Raw genomic sequence first — 25349 nt, 5'->3', positions numbered from 1 at the left:
TCAGCGGTAGGCTGCTGCAGTTGCCGCACGGCAGCCAATGAGCACACTAATCAGCCTGCTCAAGGTCTGCCTGCTGCTGCACTGTGTTGACAATAAATTAAAAAATTAAGGATAATTTTTTGGCTTCATATCTCGAGAAAAGATGCCTTAACCATAGCGTAATGCTATTACGCAGTACTCATTCCCTCTTCTAGAGTACGTTTTAAGTTATCTGTTAGTAAATCAAACTGTATGGTTTTCTCAAGGAAAAATATTCCTGAAAACATCAAACTATTTTTGTATGGGAATCAATTAGAGAGAGTGTCAGTATTTAAGTACTTAGGATTATGGTTTGATAGCAAATACACATGGATAACGCATATAAATTTGATAGAAAATAACTGCAAAAAAGTTATACATTTGATGAGGACTATATCAGGATGTGGATGGGGTGCAGATAAAACAACAACGATTAATATATATAGAGGTATGCTAAGACCCATTTTAGATTATGGTTTTACAATATACAGAGCAGCAGCTAATCAAACCTGGAAAATTTGGATATAATACAGGCTAAAGCTTTAAGAGTATGTACCGGAGCACTTTGACATACTCCAAATAATGCCTTCATGATAGCCACTAGAATAAGAACTGATACTAGATATAAGAAGAAACAAGATATCCCTGGCATATTGGAGTAGAACAAAAACAAGAACATCAAACTAAGAGAGTACTAGAAGATTGTTGGGAATATCAAATAAATACAGGAAGGGGTTTTTGATGGATAATAAAAGGTGAAGCAGATAAATGTAAATTATTGCAAAAAGTGTTACGACCATCTGTAGTAATAGGAAGAATCCCACCCTTGGTTGTTTCCTATAGCAAAGGTAGATGTAAATCTTAATAAGAATAAAGAAATTCATGAAAAGAAAAAAGTAAAGTATATATAGAGAAATACGTATAAGATAAATATTTTTCATATTTACAAATATTTACAGACGGATCAAAAATACCAGAATATTGGGTGCCTGGTATAGAGCTGGTAAGTCCCGCCCCCTCCGTAAAAGCCCGCTGGACCTCAAAGTTGAAAAACCGTCAATGCAAGTGAATGGGAGAAAATTATTATTTTCTGGTCCCGTTCGAATTGTGCCATGAATGTGAACATATGTTGTCTGTGAATTTTTTTATATAATCTTTCATGTTACAAGTTTGACAGTATATGGTATGATTCGTCGGCTAGCAGTTGTGGAAAAGACATAACGAGAAAGACTACATGTCGCCTATGTGACGTCACCCCATAAAGTTGACTTACCCGTGGTTTTCGCCAACCTCAACGATTTTGTCCTCTCCCTGAAAGAAGGCGGTGAAGTGCACCAAAGACACAGCCATGTCTAGCGGGATCCGTGAGCTAGAGCCGTGAGCTAGTGGTGTTGACGTTTCAAACGCGCCGAAAGCAGCGAAGAGTTGTAGTCCACAAAGTGCTCTCACACAAAGTCTACCCGTATCAAACTTCTACCCGCTAAATTGTAGCATTCTTCACACGAAAGATTATATAAAAAATTCACAGACAACATATGTTCACATTCATGGCACAATTCAAACGGGACCAGAAAATAATTATTTTTTCCCATTCACTTGCATTGACGCTTTTTCAACTTTGAGGTCCAGCGGGGTTAGCGGAGGGGGCGGGACTTACCAGCTCTATAGGAATATATATTCCGGAATTTGAAATAAGCATAAAAAATAAAGTCCGGGTGTTATTTTCATTGGTACTGATAATGTCAGAATAAAAAGAGGATTTAACAGAAGTCAATGCACTTTTAAATGAAAGATAATCAGTAAACATTTGTTGATGAATGGTTAGACCAGTTCTCTTACGAGAGATACTCTCGTACTGCGTTGTCGTAGCAACGCATTGGGGAAAATCCTTTTCCACGAGAATACTGAAGCAAAAAATTATCCTTAATTTTGTATCAATGTAAAGCGCATTGCCACAGCATACAGACCTAGGCGAGACAGCTCGCGCGCCTATTGGCTGCTGTGCGGCAAATGCTTAAGCCAATCGAGCGAGCCCTTGAGTGACGTCACACCCAATGAGTCACGTCCCGCCGAAACGGGCGTGGCTTAGGGCTATATATTTCGCTCACAGGCTTATGAACTCTGATTTTTAATCCTTCAGCGAAGACACCTCATCGCTGATCCGAGTTGGAAGCTGCGCCGTCGAGAGAGCACATCAGCGGGAGTGACGTGAAGCTGCTGGCACCGCCGCCTTCTTCGCCTTCCAGCTGCGCGTTCCGGCGCTTATATCCTTTCACTTGCAAACTAAACTGTATTTGTGTGTGTGTGATTTTCGCCGGCGCGACTCACACTTTGTATCTAAAAGAGCAGCGTCTTTTTCAAGATGCCTGCCTGCATACAGCCCGCTGCAGTCCCGGAACCTCCCTCCACCACGAGGAGCTCGCCGCTGCGGCCGCCAGCTTCTCCGCCCGCTTCGCTGGACTCTCTGACTGACGGACAAAGGCCGCTGTATGCCGCCGCGTCAGTCATGGACGAGGAAAATGAAGGACAGCATCGCTCACGCAGGCCGTCGCGAAGCCTCGGCCTCGAGTGATCGTCGCCCGTGGAGCCTGCGCTTACTGGCTGGATGGCTGCTTTCTGCAGGAGGATGTACGTTACCGTCCTCACGACTCACGCTTCTCTTCCTGAGTTTCACGAAGAAGTTGCAGAGTCCGGAAAAAGCCCCATTTCGACCAGGTTGCGTACTGCCGCTTCAGTTTTGAGCAGTCGCCACACATCCCTAGCCAGCCTAGGAAAGCGACGGTGTTCAAATACCGCTGCGGCCGGATTTTAACCGAAACTTTTCGCTCGCACGGTCCCAACACACGCGACCGTGCCAGTGTATTCTGCAGTCACCAAACCGGCATCAAGGCCCGTTTGCCTGCACACAAACGCCGTTTTCACGACGTCCCAGGTAAATCTAAAAATATATTTTCTGGTGTCCCGGCCACGGCCGATTGTGTTTTGTGTGTAACTGTAATGCCCACGACTCAGTGCTCATTCGTACACACAAGCACAGCCCTACACAATAGAGGGCTTGCACACATAAATCGACTCATGTCGATTGTGCATCACATGTAAGTTAGTGAACGTGCCCGCTTTTCAGTGCCCACAATCACTACACACTGCATGTCCCACGGTTTCTGTAAAAACGAAACGAATGCACGGTCAGTCAGTTCTGATAGACAGTACTCTCTGTGCTACGTGGTGTCCCGGCCACGGCCGCCGGTGTAACGTGTGTGACTGTAATGCCCACTACTCAGTGCCCATTCGTACACACAAGCACAGCCCTACACAATACAGGGCTTGCACACATAAATCGACTCATGTCGATTGTGCATCACATGTAAGTTAGTGAACGTGCCCGCTTTTCAGTGCCAACAATCACTACACACTGCATGTCCCACGGTTTCTGTAAAAACGAAACAAATACACGGTCAGTCAGTTCTGATAGACAGTACTCTCTGTGCTACGTGGTGTCCCGGCCACGGCCGATGGTGTTACGTGTGTGACTGTAATGCCCACCACTCAGTGCCCATTCGTACACACAAGCACAGCCCTGCACAATACAGGGCTTGCGCACTTAATATCGACTCATGTCGATTGTGCATCATATGTAGTGACGTGCCCGCTTTCAGTGCCCACAATCACTACAGGCTACATGTCACACGGTTTCTGTAAAACAAAACCGATGCACGGTCAGTCAGTTCTAATAGACAGTACTACCAGTGCTATAAATGTACCCGCGTTCACGCACCTACATTTATTCACAGACATGCCGAGCCCTACGGGACTCGCCCTGCGCGCTCCCTCTCAGCTGAGAGAGCTGAGGGCGCGCGGGCTGCCCGCTCGGTGAAGCGCGCCCCCGCATCAAACGCGGCAATGGCGTCCATGTTACAGCACACGGCTCTCGTGTCGCTGCCATTTCGCGACAGGGCCCGGTTTTTCAACCCGTGCACAAGCATTACAGTTCCAGTGGAACTCGTCCAGCCCTCCCCCTCCTGGATAACCACCGTAGAGGGGTCGAGCGCGGACATTCTGCCTGCTGTCATCGGCGCGGTCCCCACCTCAGATGTTACGAGCATGGCGCTTGAACGAAACCTGCGTGCAGGTGCTCCGCTCCGGCGAGCGATGCTATAAAGGTGGTAAACGTGCCCGATCCCCAGTGCCCGCGTCCTCACACAAGTACAGGCCCGTCGCGACAAGGCAAGCAAACCAAGCAATTGCTTGGGGCCCCGAGCTGGCCTGGGGCCCCAAGACAACGACTGGTTAAGAATAAAATGCAACGACAAACTGCGTGAGCACCCCTTTGATAGTCAATGCAGTAAAGTGCAATGACACTGTTATCGGGATACCCCTCAAGAGGGCCCCTCTTGCTGACAGCAGCCAGCCAACCACGCGATCTCTGCGACCGGCAAAATACAAAACCTCCTCGGTAGTCATAATGAAGCGGAATTATGCTTCAGGCCAGAAAAGAAAAAGAAAAACAAGATAGTGGTAAGTGATAAATTACACTGGATAAAATAGCTCTACTTGTCTTGTACAAGTGGTGTAATTTTGCAGCAGGTAGGCTAGCAAAAATATGTTTATGTTAGCTAACGTTACCTGCCTGACGGCAAATGCTGCTGGTAACGAACAGTTAGTGCAACTTTTTTTTTGCTTTAATATGTTTTTTTTAACGGGATAAGGAAGACGCAGATCTGTTCCAGAATCACTGTTTATCGTATTTAATGACATGACATTGCTATAGCTTGTAATAGGTTTTGATGAAAGTGGCATATCACGCTACAGCCTACTAACTATTCCACCGTGATGATCTATTTATGGGGGTTAGGAAAACCACACAATAAATTCTGTGCATCAAACATTAGCTTGGGATGCTTTTAAGCATTGGTAGTTTCTTCTCTTCCCTTCTAATATCAAAATATGGAAATGCTTACATATCTTTTCGGTAACACTTTATAATAACCATCATTAATAGATAGTAAATTGTTAGTTATTTAATCTTTAGTTAATTGTCATTTAACAGTTAGCAAACAGTCTTTTTACCCATCTATTAACAGTATTTAACCAGAAAGAGGCAGAGGAACATGATTTTTTCATAGCTTATCTTAATGTGCTAGTGTCGTGTGATATACGGTAGTAACAGTTTACGCAAATATGACATTATTTGTATAAGTTACCATACCAATGGACCTTGAACAGTTACTTTATTCTGTGTGGCAATTTTTACACTGTTACATTTTGAAGTACAGTATCAGGACAACCCACGTGTTTTACTGGTATTTCCATTTTGCTTGGGGCCCCCAAATTCCTTCAAACGGCCCTGCACAAGTATCACGGTTCCTACGGAGCCCCTCCAGCCCTCCCTCTCCCGCCTAAACGCTGTTGAGGGGTCGAGCGCGGACATTCTGCCTATGGCGTTATTTTCCTGTCAAATGTCGAGAGCGCATTATTGTAGCGCGAAAGTACATTAATATAATGTGCGAGCGCGAATCTCTCTGCTCGCGCACGGAATATAATGCGCGAGCGCGAATCTCTCTGCTCGCGCGCGGGAACTGGGCGCGCGCTCTCAGATATACGCTGCTCTTGTAAGAATTTTCTCTGGGCTCGCTCAGAGAATATGCCTGCACTTAAAACCTGTTCAGTGCCATCGCGAATCTCTCCTCTTCGCTTAAAGTAAGCGTGTATGTGCTCAGACTGTGACCCGTGCGTTCGCGCATGCCTAAGTACTCTTCTCTTCTATTTCTTTCTCTTTGCTCTTGGCATAAACGCTGTCAAAACGGCAACAACCAATCAGAAATAGGCTTCAACGACTGACCAATGAAAACGCGACATCGTACATGGAATCTTATTGGTTGACATTGAACCGCAGTTCAATCAAGACGAGCCGAGATGGATCCGCCGAATCGACGAGTTTTATTTGTTTTGATGTTAAATATGTCAAGAAATGTCTGGGAAGAGGGCGATTGGATTATTTTACATATAAATGACCTAGACTGTCTATCTGCACAATATGTTTTGTAAAAATTGGTACTCCAGACTCTAAAGTTATCTGAAAGGAAATGTTACAGGCCTGGATTTCCCGAAACCTTCTTTAAATTATTATACCTTAAGCTAAAGCTATATCTAACGTTAATACGTGTTTCCCGAAACGTTCTTATTTAATTATAACTTCTGTAAGTCATTCGTTAGTAAGGTTGGTCTGGACCACTCTTAGCTATAGGCTACCTTATCACTGTGATATATATACGAATATAATTCTGAAGCTGTAACACACCCAGTGTTCAATTAGGATTATGGCAAAGAATAAATGCAAAGATTCACTGCTAAATTCAAATGTGCTTTTGCACTGAACCAGAGACAAAGGCGCTCAACTCTTGTCATATTTCATACACATATCACATTTTTTCTATTCTACTAGTAGTAGGCTACGTGGTGGTGGGGTAGGCTACTTACGTTAGTTACTTACATTCTTATATGTATATGTATAAATATATTCCTTTGTGTTCAACAGATCAAAGAAATTCATACTGGTTTGAAACTACTTGAGTGGGAGTAAATTATGACTTTACTCTTTTAATTTTGGGTTTAATTTTCATTTTTCCCTTTAAGCAACAATAAGGTATAGTTCGGGCAACACGTCTAGAAAAGGTATCTTCATATACCTTTAGAGTCTTATCTTAGATTCCCCCTAAATATTTGTTCAGATTTTAATTTAGCAGTTGATCTCGCTACGTACTTAATGGTTAATAACTGGTGTGATTGCACGAGACAATATGTTAATTATCAGACGTAAAATATTATTTTTGCCTTTTGGAATCGGCTTTCAAATCTATTTGGCTCAAAAATCTCACTTTCAATGGGCATGGCACCTGTAGTGTGAACTAGAGGTCTTCACGGGTCCAAAAATTCTTACCCGAACCGGAAGGGACCCGTAATTTGCTACACCGAACCGACCCGGACCCGACTATTATTTCAAAAGCTGGACCCGGACCCGTGCAGACCCGATAAATGCCTAACAAGACCCTACCTGGACCCGTCGATTATTTTTGTAAGCTGGACCCGAAACTGCCGGGAAGACACAGACCCGACTGGACCCGATTGTCACATTTTCCACCTTAAACTGCTATTACAAGTCAATAAACCTGTTGCGAAAAATTTCAACTTTTTGTCTTACCTAATTTAAGGAGCCGTAGCAGCGTAACGTTAGTAGTCTCTCCATCCTTTCCTTGTAACGTTACGTTACAAGACTGGCTGTGATGCATTAACGTTACAATCCTTCGGCTCCGACAAGAAAGTTATCCATGTTATTCCTCTCGTTATTCCACCAAGTCCAAGCTTAATCCTTGTTATTTCAGCTTCAAACGTCCACTTGATGTCACGGACTCACGGTGACGGATGACAAATTAAACGAGTTAACGTTAGCTGCTAACTCGCACAAAACTTTTGGCTGTTTGCCTTTTTGAACTATAATAACGATTGCTCGTTCAGTGCCATGGCCGCTGCGCTGACGTTATTTATCATCTCCGTGCTCTCTGCTCTGCATCATCGAGTCTGAATCTGACCACTAAAACTTTAAGATTGAACAAAACAATTAATTGACATTGTAAAATCTAAAGCGCGGTTTGGCTGTGCCTCACTGAAGCTCTGCCTCTGGTAACTGGTTGCCATAGAAACATGACACGCGCTTGACTGCAAATGCGCGCTAGCTGGATGGATCAACCTAAAATATGCTTTTTAACGCAATTTATTTTGAGTGTCAAAGTAAACATTCATGTGACAGTTCACCTCAGATTATGTTACTGATTTAAAATATATTAAATATGAGTGTGACAAGACGCATTTTTGAGATTTGATGACTCGCACGGGTATTACACACAATGTTAAACAGACCCGGGACCCGAAGTAATAGATTCGACCCGACCCGGACCCGGCTGATCATTTAAAATATAGACCCGAACCCGTACGGGTCCCGGGTCGGGTCCCGGGTCAACGGGTCAACGGGTTCACCTGAAGACCTCTAGTGTGAACAATGTGGTTGACAGTCTAGGTCATTTATAGGCCTATGTAAAATAATCCAATCGCCCTCTTCCCAGACATTTCTAAGATACATTTGACATATTTAACATCAAAACAAATAAAACTCGTCGATTCGGCGGACCCATCTCGGCTCGTCTTGATTGAACTGCGGTTCAATGTCAACCAATAAGATTCCATGTACGATGTCGCGTTTTCATTGGTCAGTCGTTGAAGCCTATTTCTGATTGGTTGTTGCCGTTTTGACAGCGTTTGTGCCAAGAGCAAAGAGAAAGAAATGGAAGAGAAGAGTACTTAGGCATGCGCGAACGCACGGGTCACAGTCTGAGCACATACACGCTTACTTTAAGCGAAGAGGAGAGATTCGCGATGGCACTGAACAGGTTTTAAGTGCAGGCATATTCTCTGAGCGAGCCCAGAGAAAATTCTTACAAGAGCAGCGTATATCTGAGAGCGCGCGCCCAGTTCCCGCGCGTGAGCAGAGAGATTCGCGCTCGGTACATCATATTCCGCGCGCGAGCAGAGAGATTCGCGCTCGCGCATTATATTCCGTGCGCGAGCAGAGAGATTCGCGCTCGCACATTATATTAATGTACTTTCGCGCTACAATAATGCGCTCTCGACATTTGACAGGAAAATAACGCCATATCTGCCCGCTATCTTCAGCGTGGCCCCGGCCTCAGATGTTGCGAGCGAGACATTTCTGTCGCAGCTCACGAAAGCCGCTGTATCGCAAGTCGATCAGCCCCTAGCTACACGTGCAGATGCATGGGAAAAGCTTCCCGGGGTTTCAAAATGGGTGATAAACATCATAAAAGAAGGCTATTCGCTGCAGTTTCGCAGACGCCCTCGCCGCCATGCGGCGCGCGGCGAGACTCCGGTAGATTCGAATGTAGCACACCTACTTCGAGCCGAAATTCAGAGACTTCTGAGAAAAAGGGCTATCGAACCTTTATCTCAGGCTCAGAGCGAAGGGGGGCTATACAGCAGATACTTCCTGGTACCCAAAAAAGACGGGGGTCTCAGACGCATACTAGATCTGAGGCAGCTGAACAGAGCGCTTGTGAAACGCCAGTTCAGAATGCTAACGACCAGAAAAATCCTCGCGCATGTTCGCCAAGGAGACTGGTTCGTGTCATAGATCTAAAGGATGCGTATTTTCAAATACAGATTGCGTTACGTCACAGGCGATTTTTGAGATTCGCCTTCGAGGGCCAGGCATACCAGTACGAAGTCCTGCCGTTTGGCTTGTCTCTAGCACCCCGTACATTTACGAAGTGCATGGACACAGCACTCGCTCCCCTCAAACTGCAGGGTGTTCGAGTGCTGAACTATTTGGACAATTGGCTCATTCTAGCCCAATCTCAAACAGAGATAGTGGCGCACAGAGCCCTGCTGCTGAGTCGCCTCGAGAATCTCGGTCTCACAGTAAACTGGGAAGAGAGTTCGCTACCCCCCAGACAGAATATTTATTTTCTGGGACTGGAACTGAACTCACAGCGCGCGCTGCGCATTCAGCGCACAGTCAGCTCATTCCGCTGCGGCAGAATCTGAGGCAGTGGCAGGGGGATGCCCTTAGCGACAAGCAGGCAGAGGAACTGCCACCAGCGGCGGGGTGGAAGCAACAGAGGGCTGCTGGGGCTGGATGTGTCGGGTGGCTTCCGTCTGCGTCTGGGTGGCGGAGAGCTGTTGGTCGCAGCCCAATGATTTCCCACTAAAAGTGTAAACACTGTTTCTGTTTTTTATTTTGTCCCAAACTTCTTTTGCATTCTTTTACTCTCACATAATTTAATAAGCTAGCTCACTGTTGCTATTCTGTTTAGTCAGTCAGTCAGTCATATTTATTTATAGAGCACATTTAAAAACAACAGCTGTTGGCCAAAGTGCTGTACAACATGTAAGCAAGTATTCTAATGAGTAAACATAAAACCACAGATAAACAATACACAATACAATACAATACAATACAATACCACTATGCCCACTTATGACCATAAGCAGCAGTAAATAAGTGGGTTTTAAGCAAAGATTTAAAATCAATGTATGTTGGAGCTGTCTTTATGTGAGATGGCAGATTGTTCCAAAGCTGTGGAGCGGCCACTGAAAAGGCACGATCTCCTTTTAATTTTAGACGTGTTCTTGGAACAGTCAGCTGTAGACTGCTGGTTGACCTGAGATTTCTAAAGGCATTATGGTGGAATGAAAGGAGATCAGAGATGTATGGAGGAGCCAGTCCATGCAATCCCTTATAAACGAACAGTAGTGTTTTGAACTCAATACGATGTTTAACTGGCAGCCAATGGAGAGAGAACAATACTGGCGAAATATGTTCTCTTTTCCTTGTTCCTGTCAACAATCTAGCAGCAGCATTTTGGACTAGTTGAAGACGTGACAGTAGGGACTGTGAAACACCCAAGTACAGTACATTACAGTAATCTAATCTTGATGAAATAAAAGCATGTATCACGGACTCCATGTCTCTGGGTGTTAAAAATGCCTTAATTTTCGCAATATTCTTCAACTGATAAAAACAACTTCTGACCGCACCGTTGATCTGCTTGTCAAAAGTCAGAGCAGAGTCAAAAGTAACACCCAGATTGCGGACATGTGGATGGAGATTGCCAGATAAAGGTCCCAATTTACCTGCAACAACCTCTGTTAACGTAGATGAGCCAAAAATTAAAACTTCCGTCTTAGAATCGTTGAGCTGAAGGAAGTTTGCAGCCATCCACTGTTTAACGTCTCTTAAACAATCAAATAAACACTGCAAACTAGAGTCATCCTTTGGATGTAAAGGGACATAACACTGAGTATCATCTGCATAGCAGTGGTATGATACATTATACTTGCTAAAAATAGTATACAATGGAAGCATGTATAAGGAGAATAAAACAGGACCCAGAATCGAGCCCTGCGGAACCCCGTATAAAACTGGTGCACGAGATGATAGGTAATTTCCTGTCTCTACTGAAAAGGTTCGATCCTTTAAATATGAGGCAAACCAGTTCAAAGCACATCCTTGGATCCCAATTTGCTTTAAACGATTTAGAAGAATGCCATGGTCGAGAGTGTCAAATGCCGCGCTAAGATCCAGCAGAATTAAAACAGCACATTTACCAGAGTCGACAATCAGAAATAAGTCATTTAATACTTTAAGCAGTGCAGACTCTGTACTGTGCTGTGATCTAAAACCAGATTGATATTTATCCAAAATACCATTTTCCTGTAAGAAAGAAGAAAGCTGATTGAACACAACCTTCTCCAAAACTTTTGACAAAAATGGTAATTTAGAGATGGGACGATAGTTATTCAAAACTGTTGGATCAAGATTTGGCTTTTTGAGCAGCGGCTGCACAATGGCATGTTTAAAGTAAGATGGAACTAACCCACTAACTAAGCTACCATTGATTATTGACAGTAAGCTAGGACTAATAAAATCGAGTATATCTGATAAAAGGCGAGGATAAATAACATCCAGTGAGCAAAAGGTGAACTTCATTTGTTGAAAAATGTGTTGCAGATGACTATGAGACACTGGAGAGAACTCAGATAAATTTGTTAAAATCTGTGACTGTGTTGACTGAGGTAGGTCCAAGGAAGAAGAGTCCAAAATACATGATCTTATAGCACCAATTTTGTCGCAAAAAAACTTAAGGAAGTTTTCGCAGACCGTAGGAGAGGGATCAGGATATAAATTAGAAATCGGATTCAACACCTTATTTATAGTATTAAATAGTATTTTCGGGCTGTGTGCGTTTTTAGCAATGAGCTCTGAAAAATATTTTGCTTTTGCAAACTTAACGACTTTTTGATATTGGATCATACAGTCTCTAACACATTCATAAGATATTTGTAATTTGTCCCTCTTCCACTTCCTTTCAGCTTTCCTCCATTTCTGTCTAATAGCCCTAGTATTGTCATTAAACCAAGGGTGTACACAACTTCTAGTTCTCTTCAGTTTAAACGGGGCAACGACATTCAGTATGCTTGAACATAACATATTGAACATATTCACTAACTCATCAAGGTTTGCTCCAAGACAGTTTGACTCAATTTCATGAGTTTTTGGGGAACTAATATAAGCATCTAGGAATTTTTCAGATGTAGATGAGTTAAAAGAGCGAGCATACCGGGCTACCGGCACATAGAATGGTTCAGGACTAGGAATATCTATATTAAAAGAAATAATCTTATGATCAGACTGAAAAAATTCTTTGATAACTACGTTGCTGACTGAAAAGCCATATGATAAGATCAAGTCAAGTGTGTGCCCTTGTTTATGAGTAGGACCAAGGACAGACTGTGAAAGATTAAAAGTATCAATAGTTTGAAGAAATTCTTTAACCATCGGTTTAGAAGGACAACAAACATGTATGTTAAAATCGCCCAATATCAAAATCCTATCTGCATTTGGCACAACAGAAGATAAAAAATCAGAAAATTCATCTATAAAATCCTTGTTATACTTTGGGGGTCTGTAAACTAATATACATCAAATTGAATTACAGCCATCTTTCTTAAATAGCTGTGCTTCAAAACTGGAAAACAATTCTGTAGCAGATAGACGGCATTTAAACTTGTCTCTATAAATAGTAGCTAAGCCCCCACCACGACCAACTGACCGTGTCGTATTAAAAAATGTATAGTCTTTAGGACAGACTTCAGTGAGCGGTCCAAGTTCACCGGCATGTAGCCACGTCTCAGTAATAAACAAAAAGTCAAGCCCAAGGGATAAAATGTGTTCATTAATTGTGAATGTCTTGTTTGAAATCGATCTTACATTTAGTAACGCCATCTTCACGTCCTCAGTGCAATCTGTTTCCTGATATGTGGGTTGATGGTAGCGTGTTTTAAGATTGTGTTGATGCTGCAGCGACAATTAATAATCCAATGGACGAAGGTTGCAGAAATTTGCTCCTCTTCCGCAAACACGTGATCTTCTAGACAACCTCCTTGACGATAGCACTGGTCGTATTTGTTCGGGGTAGACGAAGTCGGGAGAGTGCTTAAAAGAGTACAAAAACCGGCCATGGTCACAGCTGGAAACCAGACCCACAAGATCCGTGTGACTCGGGCCTTCGCGCAGCGAGGCACGGAGGTCCCTCCTCACGCGTACCAACACACCGCCACGTGTTCCCCGTCTTCGATACCGTTTCTTTCTCTGGTGGTATTCGCATGCCGGTAGTCGGCATATTTCAGATGGCAGGAAGGTCGAAAAAGGAGGATCAGGAATCTTGTACCCCCTATAATTCGGATCTGAGAAGATTTCAACAGTCCTTCGTATATTGAGAAGAAACGAGCGATCGTAAACAAGCGCTGTGGTAATTTTTTGTGCAGACAAGCACACAAACAAGACTAATAAACTCAACAGAGAGGACATAGACAACAGACGACGGCTTGCCGAACACACTGGCGCCATCATTTCCGTTAAAAAAAATTCTCAATTTAGTTTACCAGGACAGTGTGCCCACAACAACTAGTAGAACCAAATTTTAAACCAGTCTGAAGTTTGTTATAATGTTTGTGAGAGAGTAGCCTTAGCATGCAGTGCTTGTTGCAGACTTCAAACATGAAAGATGACAGTGTGCACAGTGCACTTGACTCAAGCCCTCAGGTGTGTATAGCATGTGGTGATGACCAGGTGTAGTACTTCTGTTCAGACTTCAGTGTGTGATATGTCACTGTGTGCTCTCTGTATGGTCATGCTCAAACACAGCCTTTATCCTCATCTATTCATTAGCTGTCTGTTACATATTTCGCTGGATCTCACGCTCAGTATATCATGTACATATACTATCAGAGGGACCATAGAAAAGAGAAGTGTGGGAGGGACAGAGAGGCCAGTGAAAGTAGAGCAGCGCTGCCTGGCAGAGAGAAGAACCAGGCCTGCTAAAAATACAGTATCTCCAAGGAGGACAGAAATACACATTGGGGGTGTGCAGTTAAAAAAGAGAGAGAGAAACGTATAAAACAGGCCAAGCTGATATGTAGGATTGTTCTTTGTGTACAGTGCACATATATGCATATGCTCACATGACTTTGATCTTTTTCTGTGGATGCCTAAATGAAAAATAAAAAATATAAACTCCCAAACTTAGCCTTATAGGACTTAATAGGCGCAACGTTGATAAAACCCCATGTCGCATGACCCAGAAACATTGTGCTACTCTTTCCCTGTCCTCTGATAGACATATGTTAAATATAAAGTTGAGATGCATTGTGATGCACACAATAAAGCAGAACACTGACCTTCAGCCTACACACAGCATCTAATCAAGCATGAGCATATGCACCAATGCAATGGTTCTAAATTCTGATCATGGTGACCCTCTTATCGGCACATTTTCTATCTTATTTAACAGTGGTGGGTCACCTGGACTGGAACTAAGAACCACTACACTTAAGTCTATATGCGCAGAAAAACACACACTGTTTAACAGACAAAGAGGTAAGCTTGAAAGACAAACATAGTTAACCCTCAACCAAGGGTGGGACTGTATTATTTACCAACTAATGGAAAACATTGTCCAGAATCTTGTTTTTTAGTTCAATTTGTTAATTCTAGTGGCACTGAAATACATAATACATTTACTATTACTTAATGCAACTTCTGTAGCATTAAAGCTTTTATTTTCAGTTCACACATTCCCTGGGAAACTCATGACCTTCACGTTGCTAGCACTAGCTACAAGATTGCCTGTTTAAACAAAATATCCTTTAATCCTAAATTTGAGATCCAAACAATTAACTACAATAAGCTTATATTAATATTGAAACAAACAAGATTGTGCAAATCTTTGAATAAATGTTAATGAATGCATGAATAAATAATGCATGTTTTTAAAAAGCAATACATTTCTCATTTTTATATACTGTACAAATTTTGTTTTACATAGTTATTTTTATGTATAAATGTCAATTTTATATAAAATATGTTAAAATTACAGTTATTAATAATATGAATTCATATTTGTTTGTTTACCTTTTTTTTTCTTTTTTTTTTGTGCATGTGTGTGTGCTTGCTTTTGAGTCAAAGTAACCTTAAACGGAAGCAACATTACTGTACTGGATAACAATCATGTATTTATGCATGCATGTATTTATGTGTATTTTTAAAATGCATGCCTAATTTATGATACAACCTAGGGTTTATTTATCAATAAATAAATAAATAAATAGTCTACTGGAATTTTATTAGGTCTGTTTAACAAATTTGACGTGCAAATAAGAAATTACATTTAGAATTTACAGCTATTATGTTTATACATGCATCATTGGGATCTCTGGGATCCAAAATATCTGTCAATCTCAACAGAACAACATAGTTAAGTGTAGATAAACAAACAAGATAAGTTAAAATATTTGCCCATTGTCATCTATATGTCATCCATTGGAATGGAATTACACAAATTAACTGTTTAAATTATTTTGTGTTTCAGTGTCATGTTTATATCAATGAAAATGAGCATGTCTTACATGTTGTTAATTCAGTTTTACTCTGTAAGTGTTCAATAATGTCTTACCTCTCTGCTCCTGAGCCCACACTTTGGGCAGCTCTGCCTGCAAGAAACAGATCAAAACCACGGTACACAGACCCATGTCCACCTCACAATTCTTCTCTCGCTCTCCACTCTCCTGTCCTATCTTCTTACTCCTCCTTTTTCTCCTCCTGTCACCTCCCTCCTTTCTCTGAGCTGAGTTTTACATACTCTCCTCTTCCCTGTACGCATCCCCATCCTTTTCTTTTTCCCCCTCCCCTTCTGGCTTTTCCCCCTCTTTCAGTGACATTAAATAAAAAGACATATCTTCTAACTACATTCACAAAACCACTGACTCTTTCGGCAAAAAAAAGAAGAAAAAACCTTAAACCATTTCACCTGTTCTCAAATTTAAACAAATCTTTCAGATCATACACACATCAGGCAATATATAAACACTACAGAGCATTCAATACACTACATAAAAAAACAGCATCCAGAGCATAGTTACAGAAAAAAAAAATGTGCATGCTAAAAAATTGAACCGTACGGGATTCCTTGGCTCACAACAATTCGACTGCACCCATGGCATACAATTTCATGATGGAAAATGATGCCATGGGTGCAGTCAAATTTTTTTTAACTCCTCCTAGACGGTTTGTTCGATTTTCATGTATGGGACACTTTGAGGACACACAAAAAAGCAGTGGAACTGTGCCACTAAGTTGTGCTAAAATTAAACAAAACATGATATTGTCATTAACTAAAATACTGTCACACTCACAGAAGGGAACAGACAGATGGTTAGGTGAAATGGTTTATTCAAGTAAAAGCAGAGTGATGGGACAACAGCGGGAACCAGACGATGGTGAAATGATGGTGATGAAGACTTAACTGGCGATGACTGAAAAGGAAACTCTGTGCAGGTGAAGGTTGAAAATGATGACTGGAGATATGGATGACAGACAGGAGACTTGATGATCACAGGTGAATGTTCAGTTAAGTGAACTGTTTACATAGCAATATAACATTGACGAGACTGATGGAGGTTGATATAGGCTGTGTTGATGAGGGAGTGCAGGTGCAGGGAATCAGTATCTGCTGATGATCAGCAGCAGATGTGGTGATGGCTGACTGAGCAGGGGCGATTCCAGGATATTTTAAATGGGGGGGCACAGGGGGGACCAAGAACCAGTCAGGGGGGGCCAATCAGAAAATTCAACTGAAAATAAATACTGGTTTAGAAAATATTAAGCACGATCACCAAAATATAGATGGTATTACATTTTTCTTTTTTGCATGGATTAGGGGTTGTCAAACTTTTTGGAGCCAGGGACCCCTCCCTTCATATTTATAACAGTGACTGAGCCCAAAGTTAATGAGGGAGCGGGTACTGAAATATTTTTGCACAAATGGTCTTCACCCAGGGTCGTATACAGAGTTTTCTAAATAGCCTACTGAGGTCTGAAAAGTAATCTTACTAGGGGGGTTCGGGGGCATGCCCCCCCGAGGAATTTTTGTCTTTCTTGATCTACACATGTGTATTTCAAGGTGTTTTAAGGCAAAAACATTGGATAACTACAGCTTTCCAATTCCATTCCGTCTTTGTTATTCCAATACTTATACACATTCGAGGTACACAAATATAGCCTAGCTAGCCTATATTTTACAATAATAATGGAAATATGTTTAATAGGTGATTGTGTTATTTAATTGCACTTATATCCACTGTAATTAGCGGGAAAACACATACAGTATATCGGTGTTAAATAGAAATACATTGTAAAATGTTATCCAGGTCTCATCCTGGGCACAGTATGCTGACCTGTAGCTATATTTCCTTTCCCAAAGCTGAGCTTTGGATACTTTGCATACTGATTGTTTCTATTGTTCGTTTAAAACTTCTAGGCCTATATCTAAAATAGCTGTTTAGTTTAGCTATTTAAATCTTATCTCGCACTTTATGACTGTTAACTGCAGCGTCGTGCGGGAATTCACACTGGGCTTGTAGCTTCGATATTTCAAAATATATTTAGTGTGTAACTTACATACTTTCCTGCTGTTTTAAAAACGCGCAACTGTGCTTCCTCTTCGCGCGAGTCTCAAATCAAGCAGTGATTGACAATGGTGCGGTGGTGTCTCTTTCCTCCTGATTTAAAAACGCGCAACTGTGATCACTTCTTCTTCGCGTTCGCGCTAGTCTCAAATAATCAAACAGTGATTGACAGCGCTCTGGTCCAATGGTGCGGTGGGCATTTTCAGGTTGGTTGACAGCAAATCTAACCCAATGAGATTGGAGGGGGGGCACCAGGGGGGGCCAATCATATTCCAGGGGGGGCCGGTGCCACCCCGTGCCCCCCCTCTAGACACGCCCCTGTGACTGAGTGCAGGTGTGGACCAGAAGGGATGCTGGGAAGTGTAGTGCAGACAGGTTACAGAGTTGGTGACTGAGCTGGTGTCTGTGACAAATACAGTATTCTGACATAAATTGCTATATTTTACACATGCATTGGTGTATCATTACAAAACTCAGTTTGCCATCGGCACCATGCCCTGAAGGTACTCAAGACGTTTCATGACAAGTATGAAAGTTTTAATTACATTTTTAAAAAATGCTCATTTTGAATTTGAGTGTCAGCATTTGTTCCCTCTCTTGTATTGCGTAAGGCTAGCTTACACTATGGGAAAACTCATTTTCTCGAGAATATTGAAGCCAAAATTTTAAAACGCAGTGCAGCTCTACAGCAGGCACATATGAACGTCAGCGCAGTCATTGGCTGTGCTGCGGCAACTGCACGAACCTATGGCAAGGCGGCTCAGACGCGTGAACCAATCAGGGCACTTCGCGCCCTGGCACGTCAGAGCCCGCCAGAATGGGCATGGTCTACGACTATAAAAGGACCACGCCTCGTCTAGGAACTCCAGATTTTATCTCCTTCAGCGAACTCACCAGCAAACTTCAGTGGAACAAGCCACCTGCCTTGCACCTTCAGCCTTCTGTTCTGCTGTGCCATCCGGCGCGCTATATATCCTTTTAACGCATTAGTGTGTCCGCTAAGAGGAAAATTGAGGCATTGTTGCAAATGCCTCGAACCACCTGAGCCTCGTACAGAGGCCCTCTCTTTGGTGGAGACCGTCACATCCTCTGCGCTTCCTGTCTGGGCCGTGACCATGGCTGTGTTCGAAATCGCATACTCAATGAGTAGGTACTTAATTTCAATAAGTACTTACTTAATGAGCGCTAAAAGAGTAGGTACTTTATAGCCAAATCTCGTTAAGTATGAATGCGAACCGGACATCTGCCATGTTGACGTTATCATGTGACCTACGACGCATTATCACAAGTGCAACAACTTAAAAGATTTGAACGACCCATTTAATTAAACGCAAATGATCTGAGGCACATGCAAACATGCAAACCGGTCACATCAGCTCGATAAACACATCAAGTTTAATCAAATGAATGTACTGTGTCATCTTGCGAGGCTGTGAAGAATAATTCCTGGGAAACTTACCTCAGAAGTGCTGGTTTCACTTCAAGGAGCAATGGATCCAGTAGTTGAGGATTAGTAGTAAGTTTTTTATTCTTATATGCTTTGTTGTAATCGCGATATGGAACAGTGTCTGTAAACCGCAAAAATACTGTTTATATATGAATTGCGTTTTTGTGTGTGATGAATGAACGGTATATATGCGCGCTGTTGCTACTTGTGACTAGTTTTGTATAGACTATAACGTTTTTACTGTAAAATAGACATCAGATAAGCTTTTTTTAGCCAGTTTCTGCTCATATGTTAAATATATAGTATGTTTTGTCAAAAATAAACTCATCAACTAAGATGTTATAGTGTTTGTTCCAATGTAACGTTAGGCTATATCAAACTAATGTCACAGTGTCTGGTGGTTCCCTGGGTTTAACATTAGAGGTCTCAGTTTTCACGGTGTCTAGGCATTTTCACTACATTTCCCATAATCCTGTCTGTCACTGATTGTTAATTTCCTTCAGCTGTTTCTCGTCACCTTGTTTGCACTTGTGTGTATATATACCCTGTCTGTTTCAGTGTTTGTCACGGAGTCCTTGTATATTGTCCCCACACTTCCGTTGTGCTTTCAATCCTGTTTTCTAGTGTTTGTGTTTCATGTTTTTGGATTGCCATTTTGGATTTTGACCCTTGCCTGGACTAATTTTGTGAGTACGGATTACCCTATTAAAGTATACTGCATTTGGATCTCTCTCTCCTGTGTGTGTTCCGTGACAGAAGGACTCCGTCATCACAAGATCCAGCAGTATGTTTTTTAATGTCTCTTCCCCAGCCACCGAATGGGAGAGAAGACAATTTTTAGAGGGCACCCGATTGGTCAAATTTCGCGGGACCCGTGGAGGCCGCAGTGGAGGAGGTGGTCGAGTGGAAGCAAGACACCATTCTCCACTCTGGCCCCTCTTCGGCCCTAGGTTGGTGAGGTCAAGCCCAGAGTTCCATCCGCCGCTGATTCCGCCCAGCCCAGAGAACTGTTCGCCGTGGTGCCCGTCCAGTCCAGAGCCTGCACATTTCCGCCAGAAACAGCGGAGGAGGAGGAAGACCTTCAGCCTCCCCAAGGACCCGGAGGCCGTCCCCTCCGAGCAGCCCGCTGTCGTCCCGGAGGCCGTCCCCTCCGAGCAGCCCGCTGTCGTCCCGGAGGCCGTCCCCTCCGAGCAGCCCGCTGTCGTCCCGGAGGCCGTCCCCTCCGAGCAGCCCGCTGTCGTCCCGGAGGCCGTCCCCTCCGAGCAGCCCGCTGTCGTCCCGGAGGCCGTCCCCTCCGAGCAGCCCGCTGTCGTCCCGGAGGCCGTCCCCTCCGAGCAGCCCGCTGTCGTCCCGGAGGCCGTCCCCTCCGAGCAGCCCGCTGTCGTCCCGGAGGCCGTCCCCTCCGAGCAGCCCGCTGTCGTCCCGGAGGCCGTCCCCTCCGAGCAGCCCGCTGTCGTCCCGGAGGCCGTCCCCTCCGAGCAGCCCGCTGTCGTCCCGGAGGCCGTCCCCTCCGAGCAGCCCGCTGTCGTCCCGGAGGCCGTCCCCTCCGAGCAGCCCGCTGTCGTCCCGGAGGCCGTCCCCGAACAGCCCGCTGTCGTCCCGGAGGCCGTCCCCTCCGAGCAGCCCGCTGTCGTCCCGGAGGCCGTCCCCTCCGAGCAGCCCGCTGTCGTCCCGGAGGTCGCCCCGGGGCTGTACACCATTAGTCCTGCCACGGCAAGGAGGGCTGTCTTCCTTTTTTATGTGGTGGTTGTACTGCACGCACAGAGGAAGCACATGAGTTCCGCCCAGCCAGAAACTTCTCACGTCACGCCTGCCGAGCCTGAGCTTCGCGTCACGCCTGCCGTGCCGGAACAGCCCGCTGTCGTCCCGGAGGCCGTCCCCGAACAGCCCACCATCAGTCCTGCCACGGCCAGGAGAGCTGTCTTTGGGTTTTACTCATTGCCGGTTCTGCACGCTTGGGGGAAGCACTTGAGTTCCGCCCAGCCAGAGGCTGTTCCTGAGCCGGTGGTGTCTGTTGCAGTTCCTGAGCCGGTGGTGTCTGTTGCAGTTCCTGAGCCGGTGGTGTCTGTTGCAGTTCCTGAGCCGGTGGTGTCTGTTGCAGTTCCTGAGCCGGTGGTGTCTGTTGCAGTTCCTGAGCCGGTGGTGTCTGTTGCAGTTCCTGAGCCGGTGGTGTCTGTTGCAGTTCCTGAGCCGGTGGTGTCTGTTGCAGTTCCTGAGCCGGTGGTGTCTGTTGCAGTTCCTGAGCCGGTGGTGTCTGTTGCAGTTCCTGAGCCGGTGGTGTCTGTTGCAGTTCCTGAGCCGGTGGTGTCTGTTGCAGTTCCTGAGCCGGTGGTGTCTGTTGCAGTTCCTGAGCCGGTGGTGTCTGTTGCAGTTCCTGAGCCGGTGGTGTCTGTTGCAGTTCCTGAGCCGGTGATGTCTGTTGCTGTTCCAGTTCCTGAACCGGTGGTGTCTGTGACTGTTCCTGAGCCAGGGTCTTCAGCGCCATGGCCGCCCGAGTGGTCGTCTTCACCCTGGTCTTCTCCGCCGTGGCCGCCCGAGTGGTCGTCTTCACCCTGGTCTTCTCCGCCGTGGCCGCCCGAGGGGTCTTCACCGCCGTGGCCGCCCGAGGGGTCTTCACCGCCGTGGCCGCCCGAGGGGTCTTCACCGCCGTGGCCGCCCGAGGGGTCTTCACCGCCGTGGCCGCCCGAGGGGTCTTCACCGCCGTGGCCGCCCGAGGGGTCTTCACCGCCGTGGCCGCCCGAGGGGTCTTCACCGCCGTGGCCGCCCGAGGGGTCGTCTTCGTCCTGGTCGTCGGCCGAGGGGTCTTCTCCGCCGTGGCCGCCCGAGGGGTCGTCTTCGCCCTGGCCGCCCGATGGACTGTCTGCTTCGCCCTGGCCGCCCGATGGACTGTCTGTTTCGCCCTGGCTGCCGCTTAAGCCGTTCCCCCTTGTTCCTGATCCCCTCCATGGACCTGGCCCCCCATCCCACCCCCTGATCCTCCACCTTTCCACCTCCCGCCTGGACTCTTGTTTTGATTGTTTCTTGTGGTCTTGGAGCGTCTGGTAGCCGCTCCGTAGAGGGGAGGTTATGTCACAGTGTCTGGTGGTTCCCTGGGTTTAACATTAGAGGTCTCAGTTTTCACGGTGTCTAGGCATTTTCACTACATTTCCCATAATCCTGTCTGTCACTGATTGTTAATTTCCTTCAGCTGTTTCTCGTCACCTTGTTTGCACTTGTGTGTATATATACCCTGTCTGTTTCAGTGTTTGTCACGGAGTCCTTGTATATTGTCCCCACACTTCCGTTGTGCTTTCAATCCTGTTTTCTAGTGTTTGTTTCATGTTTTTGGATTGCCATTTTGGATTTTGACCCTTGCCTGGACTGGTTGTGAGTACGGATTTCCCCAAATAAATACTGCGCTTGGATCTACCTTTTCCTGTGTGTGTTCGTGACAACTAATGAATCCTTAACTTTGAAATATGCATGATACTTCAAAAAAAGAAAGATTACACTTGAAATATTGTTAATTGCAATTGTTGTTGATTTACATGTTAACACTTTTTAATAAAATAGCAAAAAATATATTTACAAGGTAGATGTAAAATAATCTTTATAGGTCAGTATAAGCCTTCTGATTAAATTATTTATTATTGTTTTGTATTAGTAACACATTTGGGCAGAGGATGTATTCCAAAACTTTCTGAAAATACAGTATGAGAATTAACTGCACAATTACTAGAAATGTTTACCTTGGATATTATACAATTTGCATGTATAAAAAAAAATTGTTCAAAAAAAGAAAAGTTTCCAAATCTAACTTTGAACCAATCCTGTAGAATGGCTCATATAGCCTATTTGAACAGGATTTGTTTCCATGTATGACTATGTACTAAAAATGTGCTTTTGATTTTAATTTATATTTGGATATATATATTTTGTCCTCACTTATTTTGTCCTCACATTCTTTCTTGTGTGACACACCTGAATGAAAGGCTCATTATGCGGGCCATTGTCTTCTCACTTACTATACATGATGTGTTGGATCAGTCACGCCCCTGCGCATATTGCCTTCCCAAACAAAAAGGGTTTTACAAAATGTAAATCAATGTATTGTTTTATGTGAATGATTAGTCAGAATGATTTTCAGATCAGTTTGAAGGAAAAACTCTAGGCGACAACGTCCATTACTCAAAAGTATTCTGAACACATTTTTACAATGTGTTTTGTGGCATCATTTCAGACACTTTAATTTTTTGTTTTTTGAATAACCATGCATAAACATTATTCTCTCAAAAATACAAACATGTACATGCATGTTGCTCACATATTATGGTAGCCCTGTTTGTGATAAATAGAGTGTAATTACACCTTTGCCATTAATATGTAAAAGCACAAATGTCAGGACATGTCAGAACATCTCAAGGACCCCAAAAACACCTTGGTCCCCAGAGGGTTAAGTTGAAGACGTGGGTCTTTTCTGGTAAAAGTAGGAGGGAGTCTGTTGGAAAACAGGAACAGGAGGTTACTCCAAAGACTGTAATCCTGCCAAATCAGCTTAAGGAGGAGGATAACAAAGCTGGCCTCGGCTATACCCTGGAGGATGACAAGCTTCATGTTATGGTTGGGATAAACTTCTCAAAGAGGAAGAGAAAGATGAGACTTGGCCAAGACCTTCAACTGGAAGAGGTGAGAGCTCGGACGCCAGACCCACTGACACGACGAGAGTTGCTTAGCCAAGTTTCTGGGCTGTACGACCCAGTTGGTCTGACGACGCCTGTAAAGCAGAAAGGAGCCATTTTGGTTCGGAGAGCATTTCAAGAGGCCAAATCCAAATGTAGTACCGTCAGAGACACTTGGGACCTTGCGCTACCAGAAAAGCTCAGAGAAGATGCCATCAGCCTTTTTGAAGAATACGCTGAGCTGAGCAAAGTCAAGTTCCCTAGAGCCTTGACACCAGTGAGCGTGCCAGCTGAGGCTGATGCAATTACCTTTTCTGATGGCAGTGATCATGCTTATGGTGCCGTCCTGTATCTGCGGTTGGACTGTGACCACAGTCAGACGGTGAGGCTGGTGGAGTCCAAAGCTAAGCTGGCTCCCCTAGACCACAAGGGGGAAGCAGTCAAGGCACAGCTATGTGGAGCAGTTTTCGCCGCTTGGTTAAAGAGGTACTTTGAACGACATGGCCGTTCAAAGCAGTGGTACCACTTTGTTGATAGCCAAACAGTACTTTGTTCAATTCAACGTGAGAGCTATGGGTTCCAGACCTGTTTTGACAAAAGGATTGGAGAAATCCAAACCAGCACACATATTCAGGATTGGTGGTGGATTCCTGGATCTCTGAACATCGCTGACATCATTACTCGTGGGGCTGGCCCAAAAGAGTTGACTGAAGATTCACCATGGCAGCAAGGACCAAAGTTCCTGAGTCTACCAGTTGAGGAGTGGCCGATTAAGTCTGCAAAGGATGTATCAGCAACTGCCAGAGACAGTGTTGGAAGAATGCAGAAGAAATCATTTGCTGCGGCTCTCACAAGAGCTCAGGTGAAGGAGCCACCAGACCGGGAGCATCGAAGGCCACCTGCTGGTGCTGCTGTCCGAAACCTGGTGGATGAAGGACGGTTCAGCAACCTGACTCACCTGGTTAAGACGATCGTCTGGGTCTGGAGGGCAGCAAAATGCTTTGCAGGTAAAAATAAGATCCTGGGAGCTCCAAAGTGAGAGGCGGTTTCATCTGCCGGGGTCATCACTATGACAGAGGGCCAAGATGCTTTAAGAGATCTTTTCCTTGCCACACAAGAAGGGGTGACCTTTCCAGCAACCACAATAGCTGGTAGTCTTCAAAGAGGAAGAAACCGAGTTACTGGTTTGTGGTGGGTGAGTCCAAGCCTTTAATGAAGACAGAGTTGGTGTCCCCCTCTTACCTTGCAGCGCCTGGGTCTCAACATTGCTGGTTCAGGAAGCTCACAGCAAGGGTCACGAAGGTGTGGCTGCGACTCTATTGAAGGTAAGAATGAGAGCATGGGTCATCAAGGGACGAATAATTGCTCGAAAAGTAATTGAGAATTGTGTGGTTTGCAAGAAAGCCAGAGTGAGAAGATGTCAGCAAGTGATGGGTGATCTGCCTCAAGAGAGAACCAGGCCAGCATCTCCATTTGAGTTCACAGCAGTTGACCTGTTTGGAACTTATCAGGTCAAAGATGATGTTAGGAAAAGAGTCACAATGAAAGTCTGGGGAGTCGTATTTTGCTGTATGGTCAGCAGAGCAATCCACACGGAGCTCGCCAACACAATGTCAACTGAAAGCTTCCTAATG

At 44.5% G+C, this 25349-nt stretch overlaps 2 protein-coding genes across 3 annotated transcripts in view; both read right to left on the bottom strand.

Annotated features, from left to right (window-relative positions):
- Positions 1-15707, bottom strand: part of plxdc1 (plexin domain containing 1) — a 245503-nt gene extending 229796 nt beyond the window's left edge. Inside the window, exon 1 of one of the 2 annotated variants that reach the window (XR_013795634.1) lies at positions 15600-15707. Coding sequence is in view for 1 of the 2 variants with exons in the window: in XM_079595213.1 (XP_079451339.1) it covers positions 15600-15675 (76 nt within the window). In the remaining variant the exon portion in view is untranslated. The remainder of the gene's footprint in view (positions 1-15599) is intronic. The other variant, XM_079595213.1, reaches the window with a different exon arrangement.
- Positions 1-25349, bottom strand: part of LOC306989040 (uncharacterized protein) — a gene marked incomplete at its 3' end in the record, with an annotated part of 978518 nt that overhangs the window by 194193 nt on the left and 758976 nt on the right. The window lies entirely within an intron of this gene.

Source organism: Phoxinus phoxinus (assembly GCF_949152265.1).
Source record: "Phoxinus phoxinus genome assembly, chromosome: 21".
In the NCBI taxonomy this organism is placed as follows: Eukaryota; Metazoa; Chordata; class Actinopteri; order Cypriniformes; family Leuciscidae; genus Phoxinus; species Phoxinus phoxinus.
The sequence above is the reverse complement of the archived record's forward strand: the minus strand, read 5'-3'. Positions and strand labels throughout refer to the sequence as shown.